Here is a 13,252-nt window from a genome sequence, read left to right on the forward strand (position 1 = left end):
CTGAGGGGAAGCAGGTGTCATCTCCAGATAGACTCAGGTTTTGGTGCAGGATATGAGAAATGTGTTTGCACCTGAAACCAAAAGCAGAATTTGAGAGGTGGCTTGTCAGTCCCAGCAGCAGCTCTTCTGGCGTTAAGAGGAAGTGTCACTATAATTCTACATGTTGTGTGAATATTTATCATCATCTAATCAAAGATGACTATCTTGACTTGAAAGGAGGGGCGTGAGACAGAGGTTGTGTAGCCGGCATCAGTAAGGGAGGGAAATTAAATTCTTCGCCTTCATCCGCTGCATGTGAGCCGGGTTTGACAGGCACGTAGTAACCATCATTTTAAATCCACGTGAATCTCATTACTTATGTCTCTGAGGCTGCTTAGATTAAGGGCACAATCCAATTGCTTAATCACCCAAAACCCTGATTTGTGCCGTACCTGGCTTGCTCGTGTAAAGGGCTGCTGGTTCTCCTCGTACAAGGAACAGTTTTTCATTATCAGCAGGCCCTGCCATGAGATTTCTAGATGTGGCTTTGTTTGAGTCATTTATTTTTCAGCTCGTCTGTTAGCATCCTGGAAATAATAATTTTTTAATTTATTTTTTTTTAACAGAACACTAAATAAACCATGATTTACATGCTCCTATTTCCACCTGCCTGGGAGCTGGCACTGCTGCACATCAGGCCTGCAGCTGTGGTCAGAGGAACGGGCCCAGGTGCTTGCTTCAAAGCACGGCATGCCGCAGTTGCCGTATGCCCGCAGAGCTCCAGCCACAGGTATTTAGTGCAGCTGCATGTCCCCTCCCTGCATTGGCGCTTGCGTTGGTCACCACGAGAAGCCACCAGCAAAAGCAGGACCTGATGAGAAACCCCATCCTCAGCTCACAGCTGGGCACAGAACTCGCTCACACAGAAGCTGGAGCTGCAAAATTACCTGCTTGGTTAATTTTTGCTAGGTGTCCTGTCTCTTCAGGAGGATGTAGATGGCTGGTTTTCCATTTAGAGTGCTGGGTATATTATTAAAAAAAAAAATTCTAATGAAAAGTAACAATTTCTAGTTACAGCTAGGAGTGTTGTATTCTGTCTTCCCTGCAGCCGTCTCTTAGACAGATAACAGAGGCAGCCTGATGGGAAGGTGATGTTTGGAAGCTGGGTCACTGCGAGTCAGAACGTGATTTTCAGCACTTCGGCACAAATTAGAAAGTTAACATGATGCTGCACCTTCCTGTCAAGTCGATAGTATTTAAAGTGCTTGTAATTCTGGCTTCACTCTTTTCAAATCAGCCAGGTAGCCTGATGCGATTCAGCTCACTGCAGTAACCTCTGTTGCAGTTTCTCAGACGATCACAAAACCAGCAGGGTAAGATTAGGCAATGCTACAAATGGAGGTGGGGGATGAGACACTTGCAAGCTGTACATTTTTTTTTTTGGCAAGTTTAGTTTCTGCTGTATGTTTTACTGGCAGTGGTCCCTGCCAGGAATGCTGGATTGGCATCACAAAACTTTAAAGCAGAGCAAGGGAGCTCTGTTACCTAAGCAGTGATTTATATTTTTGTTTTCTTGTTATTTTGCCTGTTCCAGTAAAGAGTGCTCTGTTGGCTGACGTTGGCCATATTTTGATGGCACAGTTAAAGCCACTTTTTCCCTGTACTGACAGAAGGTGATATTAGGAGGACTCTTGCTTACTGGTGCTAGTGAAGGTTGGGCTAGGAATCCATGGCATAGAAAAACTTCTTGCTAAAATTGCACTTTCTCTCTGCCCCATCTGGCTCGTGGTGGTGTTATGGGTACGTGGCTGTGATTTCCCCTTGCACATACTAACATTGCACTAAAAGAGAGACTTTGGGAACAGCGTGTTGATCACTTTGTTTCTCAGCAGACCACAAAGTCAGCCTAATGGGGTCTCTTTTTTTTTTTTTTTTTAATTATTGTTATTTAGAAATCATGCTGGTGCTGAATGACCTGGAATTTTTGCTTGGATTTATCCAAAGGAAAATGTAATTGTAGCTGCAATGGGACCTTTCATAAGGGTGGCCGTGCAGCTAGGGAGCAGAGCAAGGGCTCTGCTGCGTAAACCGTCTTTGTACTGGGGAGGTGTGGGGGATTCCAGTGGGATTATTTTTTTTTAGACCACAATTTTAGATGGTCACCTTGGCAATCGTGTGAAACAGGAAATAGTTTTTACTTTTGGTAAAGGTTTTAAAGAGAAAACAAAAAAGTGAAGCTGCCTGTGATTGTGGGCTGTGGCTATTACTAGGGCTAGGGTAGCTTGTACCTGCTATGGACTTTACCTGCTCTTATTCTGAGGGCAAGAACTCCCTGTAGCAACAATGCCACTTCTGAGAAGTGAATGGCAAGTTTCCCTTCCTTTTGTATATGTGGATGTGAGGGTGGGCGAGGGGAAGAGCTTGCTTGTACAGTTTGTTGAAATGAAACCAGACATTTTTGGTTGTTCCTAAATAAAGAGCGTAAAAGACAAACGTGAGTCGACTGCTGATTGCACACCGACCTGGGGAAGCCCAGGGGCTGCCCTGTGCCAGGGCTGGTTGATGGTGAGAGCTGCCCCGCACAGGGGGAAGGTGTGCTTGTCCAGGAGCACGGCGTGCTCAGTCACAAACCTCACATTCGTTTCAAAAGCACAACCAGAGCCCAGAAACCTCCACCCCAGGAGTCCTCCTGCAGCCTGGAGTCACAGTTCCTCCCCAGGCTGGTTCAGAAAATCATGGTCAGCTGTAGCACATAAACTTATTTTACCCTTTTGAACAAACGACATTAAACCTGGTGCTGCTCCTGGTTATTTCCCCCCGCCCATTTCCCTCCCTAAAGCCAGAAGAGAGCCGGGCTGCACCCCGTGTCCCCCCCGCAGCACCCACTAGGTCTGCAGGGTTGATAAACTGCCGGACACCTGAGCCACCACACAGGTAATACTGACACCTTTATTGTCATTTAAAGCTAGAGCGGCCTTTTAAATGTAGAGTTTCACTACTGGACCAATAGGCAGTGGCTATACAGGTAGGTAGATGCGATGCCACCAGGACAGGAGATGTTCGCTGCCTTCGTCGCTTAAAGTCCTCCCTGCCTTGCCCCGTCTGCTGGGAAGGGACCCAGCAAAGTACAACCGTGCTCCCCAGCTCTGGCAGCTGTGCAGGAGCAGGATCTGAGGGAACTCGGGCAGAAGAGTGAGAGCAGAGAGCTGGTTGCATTTTGTTTTTTTTCTTTGAGGTCTCTTTCCTTGCGGTTCTAGACAGCTTCGTCTCTCACCTCGGTGGCTGGCAGGCTGTACGCACCGATGCGCTTGATTAAGGGCTTGGTGGTGAAGGTTGGTGGGTGTTCAGGGTTGGGGGTTGTTTTTCTTTTTTTTCCCCAATATTTTTTTTTTCTCTAGTTCTCCACTGGAACACACTTCAGCAGAGAAACTGGAAAAGCTGCCTGAAAGTAGGCCATAGCAGTGCCGTTTCCATAGAAACCAGTTCACAGCGTGCTGTGGGACTCACAAGCACTGGAGGTGCTTTCGCCCGCCGAGATGGGCTACAGCCGGTTGTCCCCGTTGACCCGGGTCCTCCGCAGTACCCTGCAGGGGGGCACAGAGAGGGGACAGGGCTCAGGATGAACAAATGCAGTTCTCGGGTGTCAAAAACTGCCCCAAAGGAGGCAAAGGAGGGCTCAGCCCAGCCTCGTGCTGGGGGAAAGTGCCCCCGGGCTGCAGGGTGGCAGCTCTTTGTCCCACCCTGCTCCCACAGACCCCCCAAAGCAGCGGCTCCCCCCAAGGGCTGGCACAACCCTCATGCTGAGATTTGGGGTTTCCAAACAGCAACCAAGACTGCAGCTGTACCCTGGGTTAGTTGGAGGCTACGTTTACCTGCCACCACCACGGAGACTCAAGGCAGGAGGGGGGTTCTCCTGCTGGGAATTGCTCACAAGCGCTGGCCTACCTCCGCTCCCGGCTCTCAAAGTGATCCGCGAGCTGCTCCTGCGACACACGGAAATCCTCAAAGGGCTGCTGGTACCGCGACTCGAAGGACCCCTCTCTGCCCCTGCTCGCCAGCAGCTGACTGGAAGCATCCCCTGATCGTTCCCGTAGGGCTGAAGCATTGAAGAGGTTTATTTCACCATTCTCCTGCTTGGATCAGAGAAAAAAAGTATAAAAAAATACAGCAGTAAAGGGCTTGGGATTCCAAACCATGTGTCTTGTAGTAAAGGCAGTCCTGGTGCAGGGCCCTGCAGCATGTCCAACGGGTCCCGGGGTTTGTGACATACAGCTGCGCTCTCTTTAACAGCAATCACTGTCTCCCACCAGCATCATTTTAAATGAAGGAATAAAAGAAACATATGTCTCTAAAAGAGCCCTTCCCTCTGCTTATGCCAACACGGACAGCCCCGGGCCAGCGAGGCTCTGTGATACTGAGCTATAAATTCCCCAGAGTGCAGAGAGGAACTGGGACAGAGCAAATCTGCCTCCTTCAGTTTTGCTGAAGGGATATCCAGGCAAGTCGAATGCAGCCCAGGCAGGAGCCTGCCTGAAATTCCCCAGTGCTTCCCACCCTGCCAGGCCCCCCGTGCATCCCACCAGCAGCGCAGGACAGTGGGCAGAGCGAGGCAGGGCTCACTGCCTTCGCTCCTGCACCTTCTCGTGTGTGACCCAGCCTCACCTTGCTAGGGAAAATGTCTATCTTGACGAGCAGGGAGGCCAGCTCCAGGTTCTCGCTGTAGTTGTTCTTCAAGGGCACAGCACGGAAACCTGCAGCAGAGAGAGCCCTGGCATCACTCACAGCACCAGCAGTGATGTATCAGTCCCCTGGCACAGAACTCAAGGGGGTCTTCTCCAACCTCCCCAGCTCCCACAAGTAGTAGTCAGCCCTAAGGGATGTTTTTCCTTCACCTGGTGAGGGATGTGACCTGGCATGGGGACAGGAAGGACTAAGCCAGCCTGGGGACTGACAGCATCCTCCCATGAGACTCAGCATCTCCCTGGCTAATGATGCAATTAGCAAACTGGGAAGGACCACCATGACATTGTGCCCCCATACACTTTCTCCAGTGCTTTACCTGTCTTTAAGCCTTTCACCAAGAAGGTGGCCTGAGCCAGGAAGTTCTCATCGCTGAACATGTCCTCCTCATACACCACGAAGCGGAGGAAGGCAAAGTCTGGGTTGCTGACCTGAAAGTGGAACTGCTTCGGGGTCCAGAGAGGGTTGAGGCCATTGTCCGCTGGTCACAAAACACCACTGTCAACGGGCAGCCCCTGCTGAGCCCATGCCCACCCACAGCTGATGCCAAGCCCAGGCAGGGCCAGGTCCCACCCTGGGGCCAGGCTCTGGTGCAGCGCCCTGGCTCACACCACAGCTGGGCATTAGGGTGCCTCCCTCTCCCTTCACTGACCCACTCACCCACGATCTCAGTTTTCTGCTTGGCATTGTCGTACTCAGCGCCAGACACCTCTACCTCCACAAAAGGACAAACGATTCCCCTTCCATTTTTGGGAAGGTGCCGGGCCCCCAGGACCTGGGCAGAACAGGAGAGACTTGGTAAGAAATGGGAGTAAAAGGGGAAAAAAAAAAAAAAAAAAAAAAGAGAGAAAGCAAAACACATTTGCATACCAAGACATTTTCTTTCCAAATACATCACCCTGGCTCTGCTAACTGAGGAGAGAAGAGATGCTGACAGCCAGCCCAGGGCAGTCTGCCTGTCAGAGAAAAACAGCTCCCACCCCTGGAAGCTGCTATGCCATTACCAATCACCAGTTTGACTTGTAAACCATTAGAAAAGGCAGCTGAACTGCCCCAGGCTCCCGTCTGCTGCCTGCACAGCCAAACCTGGGACCCCAGTATCCCTATCCCAGCCTGCCAAGCTGAGTCACCTTCCCCTGCCTGGAATGCTACGCTGGACACCTTTTCTTTGCCGAAACTTCTCAGCCCTCCTGCCTTGGCTTGAGGACAAAAAGAAGCTGCTCTTTGCTGCTGTTCTGCCTCCTCGTAGAACAGTCTGTGCTCAACTTAAAATGCAACCTGCTTCCTTGCAGGAGAAAGAAATCCCAGCTCCCTCTTGCCAGGGGCCATATGTCGCTCCAGCGTGCTGTCGGCACACTGCTGTTGCAGGGGAAGGACGCGCTGCCAACGCTGGATCATGTGCTTTGAGTCATGCTGGGCTCGAGACGGCTTCTCCATCCGTGAAAACTGGCTTTGGTGGGGACATTGGGCAGTTTTGCCAGAGGACAAAATGCTGAGCCCATCTCTTAAAGGAGACAGTGACAGGATAACAGCACGGTGCCTCCTGACACTTGCTGGTTGCAGCTGCCTCCCAAGATGCAGGAAGAGTTTGGAAAACAGACAGGAATGTTTTAGGGAGACAGTGGAGGTAGGGGTGATGGTGCAGAGGGGACATGATGGGGTATCCTCCCTGAGCAGGGCAGTGTCTCTCTGAGGTGGGATCACTCTGAAACAGAGGTGGCCTTAGAGGACCTGCAGTTTGTGTGTTGTCAGAAACCCCTGAGCACCTAAAGGCACGATCTCTGCTGCCTCCTCCCAAAGGACTCTTGAGACAAAGGGACTCAGAGAGGACACTGCTAACCCACAGATAAATGGTCAGCTCGGCTCTGAGCTCACTCGGGATGGCTGTGCATGCTAGCGGGACAGCCATTGGTCCAAGCCTGAGAACCATCTGGCTTGGCACAGCCATGGCCTTCCCGTCCCTTCAGAAGCTTTGTCTGGCCAGCTGTCCCAGACCCCTGCAGGGCTTTTGTCATGTGGCTCCACAAGCTGACACAGGAACGGTCCAGTCCCGATTCCACCATCCAGGAAGACAAACATGCAACGAGCATCCCCAGCCCATCCTCCAGCACCCCCGCCAGCAGCCCCCCCATCCCCTTATCACCAGCAGTGCAACATAGAAATGGGCTGAAGAGTCTGCTCCAACCTTCAGCATCTTCCTGAGAGGGAAGGGGACACAGGGAAGCTGAGCCCAGAGCACCTCAGGGACAAGGAGGGAACGAGGCACAGCTTTCATGCTACCCAGCTGGGAGGCATCCTGTGCTCGGGCAGTCCTGGCCAAGCTCTGGGGACAGAGGTGCCACCTCTACAGCTCGTGGATGCCACCTGCTGGCCCTGGACCCTGGGCAGGAGGGTCCTAAGGACAGCACTGAGGGATGCTCCTGCTTCTCCTCTCCAGGCACCCAGGAGGTTGGTGGCACTTCCCTCAGCAGCACCCATGGGTCTCCCCCTTCAGTGAGGGCTCTCCACTCCTGTGCTGCAGGACAGCTCTTAGGCAGGGCCTGAAGGGTTTGGTGAGGAGCAGCTGCAGAGGCCAGGAATGCAGAAAAACCATTCTATCATCCCAAGCTTGGTACCCGGTATGAGGTACTCACCTCAATGGAGATAGAGAGCGGCTCAACACCCCGCAGCGTGCTCTTGTCGAAGGGGTCGAAGATGTCATCCCGCATGTTGGGTGGCTGCAAGACGTACCCACACTGGCCGCTGGACATGAACAAGGCCTGGTTCATCTGCATGGGCTTGTCTGAAGAGCACAGGCAGGAGATGGAGGGAGAAGACCCTGTGCCCTTTCCGCAAGCCAGATCACCAGGGTTATTGGTACAAGATCTGCCCAACTACCCAGAGCTCCGCAGGTCACCCCCTTATTTTTCTCCCTCTCCTCTCAGCTCACTTTGTGTTGGCTCTAGCGTTTGCCAAACCACCCTGTGAGATGCTTGAATTCACAAAAGGAATGAGAAAAACAGCAGGAGAAAAAGAGGTAGGTAGTTTTCTGGAGGGTTGGTGAGCCAAAGAGGTTCACAGCAGTTTGCCAAGGGCCCGGGAAAGGCGAAGGCTGGACTGCACGGCAGGAGCAGGTGTGGAAGCTGGGGAAAGGTAAGCAGAGCAGCAAGCTTGACTCTGCAACCAGCCTGTGTCCCAGGGCTGGGGCTGCACCATCCCCTTCGGTATGTCCCCTGCCCACTCTCTCCCTGCTTCTGCTCCATTTCCCCTTGTTCTCAGGACACCACAACCTACTGGCTCAGCCCAGGTCCAACCAGCCCTCCAGAGCACATCCCACTGCAGCAACCACATGCCTGGACATGAATGCAGGGTCTCACTCCCTGCTGAGCCCCTTTCTAGACCCAGAATCCCTCCTAGACACCTCGTTTGCTATGACCAGGTTAGCAGGGCTGCAGGCAGGGAGGAGGCACAGGGTACCAAAGGAGCCTGCCCACCTCTCACCTGGAGTCTGGAAGTTGAGGGCTACCAGCTGGCTGCCACAGATCCACATGGGCAGGGGGTCGTAGTTGGAGGAGTCGAGGCGCTGGCCCTTGGGGTAGATGCGGGAGAGCTGCAGGCGGTTGTACTGCAGGAACTTCTTGCCTTTGATCTTGTTGACGTACTTTTCTGCCTTGGTCTCAGGGAAGGACGACATATCTCGGTAACAGGCCCTCTCTGTGCCAATCTCTGGGAGGAGACAGCACAGCATAAGCCGGGAGCACATTCCTTTTCCAGGCACCAACCACCCCGGGCTCCTTCCTAACACCATCCTCTCCTCCCTTGGCTCAGCCATGATCAGGTTGTGCAGACCCTGCTCTGCCCTGGCGGGTGTTTGCCAGGTGTCCAACACTGATGGCTGAAAGCACTGAAACCGCTTTCAGTGACTGGGCATGATGCTCCCCAGCCCCATTTCCTCAGCAGCTGCTCTGGATGGTGACAGACTCCAGCAACAGAGGGATGGGGAAGGGAACTTCCACCCTCTGGAGAAGGACAGTTTCAGAGCTCCAATGTAAACTGGTTCCAGCTTGCTTGGGGCACATGCCCTCTGCTGAGATCTAGCCGAAGCAGCACCTCAGGGCACACTACGAGGTCTGTAATGCCACGGTGACTGCCTGCGGTGGTCACCAGACCGACAGATGCTCACTCTCTTCATCAAAGGGCACAGGTCGGCAATAGACCACCAGCTCTGAAAGCTCCAGGGCAATCTTCTTCCTCCTCTCCATCATCTTCCCTTCAGAAAGCTGCCAAGAGAAGGAAAGAGAGGTGTCAGGGCCAGGTGGGAAGCAAAGTGTTGGATGACCCAGCTCACCAACTGCAGTCAACAGCAGTGCTGGCCTGGCCTGCCCACTCCAGCCCATGCTGTGGGAGCCACTGGCAGGTCTGCACAGGGGGACACCACAAGAGTACCCTATGAGAAGGGCCCTTGGTGAGTCCTACCTCCTGCCTGGAGCAGGACTGACACCAGAATGAGCACAGGGCAGCTGTCGCCTTGTAGCTGAGGCTTGTCACCCTCCACAGATGGAGCACCTCACCTCCTGAGGCTGCAACACCCTCCCAGATGTCCAGCCTGAACCTCTCAGGCCACGACATGTGGCCACGACCCCCAGAGTCAAAGATGACTCTGGCTTTATCATCTTCATAACTGCTCTGCCCATTGTCGCAGGCTGCCATCTCACCACCCCCTCACTCCTGCTCCTCGACTCCTGGGAAAGGAGATGTCTCTCCTGCCAAGGGCTCTCCAGACTCACCCGTGCATCAGCTGTCTGGGCTGCCTCCCGGATCTTTTTCACCCAGTCCAGCAAGTCCTCATGTGTATCAGCTGCCACATCAAGGGACAGGCGCGACATCGAGGCCATGCTAATGGAGAAGACGAAGAGGCGGTTGTTCTTCCCCTCGGGGCGGATGGCTGTGTGGGGAGAAGGAGCAGAGAGCAAGGTCATAAGCAGGTGCTGAGCCAAGTCCTTCACACCACAGAGGGAGGAAGGGAGAGGACAGACACTGAGGAACTCCCATGGCTGCCCTGGCACTTTTCAGCTAAGAGAAGCTCTCATTTGTGGTCATTGGAGGCTACAGATAGAGCCCAGAAAGCGACAGGTGAGGATGCACAAGGTATCCTGAGGGGCCTGAGGAGCCTCATGGGGCCTTTGCAGTGCTCTCTTCCTCCCAATCCTGCATCTTCCTTCCATTCCTGCACCTTCTTCACTCTGTGCCCAGGCAGGCACAGCCACATGGAGCTCAACATCCTGCGGGTGGCTTCGGGGAGCTGAGGGACAACAGGGACCTGCAGACCAGACGAAGCTTGGCCAGCACCCAAGAGCCTGAGCCTGCAGCAGCCTGGCAGGAAAGCTGGACCCCACAAATGTGAGGAAGGACAAATCCTTACAGAAAGGAAGGAGCCTACAAAGTCGATCTGAGCAACCTTTCACATGGCATGGGTGTCCCCTGAGAGCAGGATCAAGACTTGTCAGGGCAGCTCCTTCGCTGCACTCAGGCTGCAGGGACACACCTGAGCTCCAAACCCCAAGGCACCCTCTGCACCAGGAGCATCGCCGGAGCACAGCTCCACACACTACAGACATGCGCTCACTTGTCACAGGCACAGGGGTGCCTGGAGACAGACAGAGACCAAAGTCCTTTGGCCCAGACGACCTGTAGCATCCCTGACTCCTCCATCCCCCCCGGCACTCACCGATCTGGCAGGAGGGCACATCCAGGACTCCTCCGAGCAGGTCTCCCAGGGGACTGTTCTCATCCAGTTGCTCCTGGGAACGAAGCACAGGCAGGACAATGCTGGGCATGGCGCGGGGGGCTGCGCACTTGCCTGCCTTCCCACCAGCCCTCCCTGCTCTGCTCAGGCACAAGCTCACCTCCCGCTCTGGCTCCAGGCTGCTGGGACCAGTAATTTCCTCTACGTAGTTGGAGGGGAACCACAGCTGCTTCTTGCCGCCATAATCTCCTCTCCACCTGGAAGAGGGAAGGGGCAGCGTCAGCACCCACCATGGCATCCCAGAGCATCCTGACTGGGGGTTACAGGGGACAGGCAGCTCCTCCATCATCTCCTTTTAGGGTTCGTGAGTCTTTGGGGCTGTGAAGCCTGTGGGCGAGCCCCAAATGGACGCAGCCATAGAGGGGACACACCTTTGCATGGATGGTGACATCAGGGTTTGGCTGTGTTCCCGAGCGAAAAAGGAGGCTCAGGACCGACTCACCAGCCTCCTTCCTGTTTCTCCACATTCTGGATGATGGCGTTTTTGGTGAAGGTGAGCTCGTCCTCCCGCTGTGCCTTGTAGTCAAACAGGGCTTTGACTGCACACTGCAATGAGGAGGGATCCTGTGAGGCCAGGCAGCAGACGGTCGCATGGACAACAAGCCCAGGTCACCTCCCACCACAGAGGAGTTTGCTGGGGAGGCTGTGAAGCACATCATGTGCCAGTAGCACCCAACCCTGCTGCCAGAGGCTGCCAGACCCTAGCGACCCTTGCAGAACAAATCAAGGCCCTCGTTCACACCACACCAGAGGTCACAAGTCTGATATGGCCCCACACAGCCACCTTCCTTGAGGCCAGAGCCATTGATGGGTTTGGAGAGTTTAGAACAAGAGGCAGCCCAGCCTGGGAACCTGCAGGCTCAGCCAAGAGCATGTCTCCCTGCATGGTCAGCAGTGTGCCCAAGTGGCCACAAAGGCCAACAGCATCCTGTATCAAATAACCCTCAGGGCCAGCAGGTTGGTTCATGCCAAGCAGTGAAAGCATACCTTGAAGGTGGGCATGGGGTTGGCTTCCACATAGAACCCGGGGTGACGTCCCTCGTACAGGGCTCCGTAGTCTGGCTCCTGTTGAAGCAAACAGTGAGTGGCCTTTGAACACGTCCCCTACCTTGGGGGAGATACGAAGAATGCCCCAGGGAAGGCACAAGACTAAGATGCTGCTGCACACAGCAGACAGATACCCAAGCCCACACTCCCTGCTGGACTCGGTCAGAGTGGCAGCAATACATCTCACTCATGCCAGTAAGTGTTGCCAACAGGGCTTGAAGCCCCAAGAGGTGCGGACTGTGAAGCACAGAGATGTCTCACCCACCACCACCTCAAGGCACCAGCTCAAAATGGACGTGTCCATCGTCCTTTGGCTTAGCTCTTCCAAAAGCTACCCACACTCACCGCTGTCCCGATCTTCTCCAGTGTTTCCTCATTGATGGGGTACCTCAGCTTCATCTTACGGTACAGTGGGTGCTTTTCATAGTAGCTGATCAAGTCCACCAGGCTCTCAAACTCGGAGTTGCCGAGCAGCACGGTTTGGCCCTCCTGCTGCACTCGGCAGTGTTTGATCTTCCCTTCCGCCCTGGCAGGTGGAAAGATAGAGAGGAGCCACTTGTCATCTGGCGAGACAAGGTCTCTGCCAAAATAACAACCTCCAAGCAAAAGGTGCCCCTGGGCTGGCTGCTGAGCACAGCCATCTCCTACCAGAAGATGGGAGGAGAAGTAGGGTCCTGAAGGCTCCCAAGGGGCTCTAAGACTTATCCAGGGCCATCCAGGAGTGAGAAGAGCTCTGGGAGGGTTCACATCTCCTCTCCAGCTCTCTCACGCCCTGCAGCACCCCAGCCCAGGGACGCACCTGAAGGAGATGGCATAGGAGCTGGGTTCACTCCTCTTGCGCACCAGGAAGGCTCCGTCGCGTGGTACTCGCATCAGCATGTGCTCAGCTTGGGCCCGGGTGAGGTTGGCGTGGTACCACCTTTGCAGAAAAGACGCGTCACTGTGCACAGGTTCTCCCCACATCCAGCTTATCCCACGGCTTCCCCTCCAGCCCACAACAGGCTGCCCTGAATCCTCAAAAAGGAGGACAGGGAGCAGAGATCATCATATATGTAGCACTGCCACAGGGCAGTCCTCTCCTTTCTGCAGAACAAGCAAGAATGGCGCCACTGGATGGACAAGGGCAGCCCAGCCAAGCCCAGTACCTCCTTTCTTTACACTGATCTTCCAAGACAATCAGCTCCACCAACAACAAAGCTGGCCAACGTGGCTGCTCTGACACGAAGAGCCCCATGGCAAGCAACTGGAGACCAGAGAGCCCCAGCAAGGATGGACAGACGGAAGGAAGGAAGGAAGGAAGGAAAGAAGGAAGGAAGGAAGGAAGACCTGGGAGGGTTTCCCACGGGGTCCCAGCTGCCCAGTGGACACAACCCACTCTTCCCAAACATGCGCTTACTCTTTGCTCTCATGGGCGTTGGTCTGTGGCACTGGCTCTGTCAGCCTCATCTCAAACTCGTTGCACCTCAGCGGCACCTCCTGGTAGTGGGTGATGAGGTCGTAGAGGCTGGCGACCCCAGGTTCCCCGTCAGGAAGAACTTGGGGCTGCCAGCATCCTGCCGAGAGTGGATCCGGCAGTGCTGCACCTTCCCGTTGCGCCTGCGGAAGAGGGAGGGCGTAAAACAAGGTTGTCTGTGGAGATTTTGCATCTGCCTCAGACACAGCTCCAGCTTGGACATGACATTCCTTCTCCATGGGAGTCCC

General features: G+C 54.3%; 1 protein-coding gene across 1 annotated transcript in view; it reads right to left on the reverse strand.

Moving 5' to 3' along the window:
* Window positions 1-3,337: 3,337 nt before the first annotated feature.
* LOC104278062 (1-phosphatidylinositol 4,5-bisphosphate phosphodiesterase gamma-1-like) overlaps window positions 3,338-13,252 on the reverse strand; it is a gene marked incomplete at its 5' end in the record, with an annotated part of 22,719 nt that continues 12,804 nt past the window's right edge. Inside the window, 17 exon segments of the mRNA XM_009874916.1 lie at window positions 3,338-3,563; window positions 3,925-4,109; window positions 4,642-4,730; window positions 5,039-5,200; window positions 5,380-5,494; window positions 7,353-7,501; window positions 8,200-8,424; window positions 8,882-8,978; window positions 9,486-9,643; window positions 10,427-10,499; window positions 10,605-10,701; window positions 10,947-11,050; window positions 11,492-11,569; window positions 11,897-12,077; window positions 12,351-12,470; window positions 12,948-13,065; window positions 13,068-13,147. Of these exon segments, the coding sequence (XP_009873218.1) occupies window positions 3,521-3,563; window positions 3,925-4,109; window positions 4,642-4,730; window positions 5,039-5,200; window positions 5,380-5,494; window positions 7,353-7,501; window positions 8,200-8,424; window positions 8,882-8,978; window positions 9,486-9,643; window positions 10,427-10,499; window positions 10,605-10,701; window positions 10,947-11,050; window positions 11,492-11,569; window positions 11,897-12,077; window positions 12,351-12,470; window positions 12,948-13,065; window positions 13,068-13,147 (2,074 nt within the window).

This window comes from Apaloderma vittatum, unplaced genomic scaffold, assembly GCF_000703405.1.
Source record: "Apaloderma vittatum isolate BGI_N311 unplaced genomic scaffold, ASM70340v1 scaffold32778, whole genome shotgun sequence".
Lineage (NCBI taxonomy): Eukaryota > Metazoa > Chordata > Aves > Trogoniformes > Trogonidae > Apaloderma > Apaloderma vittatum.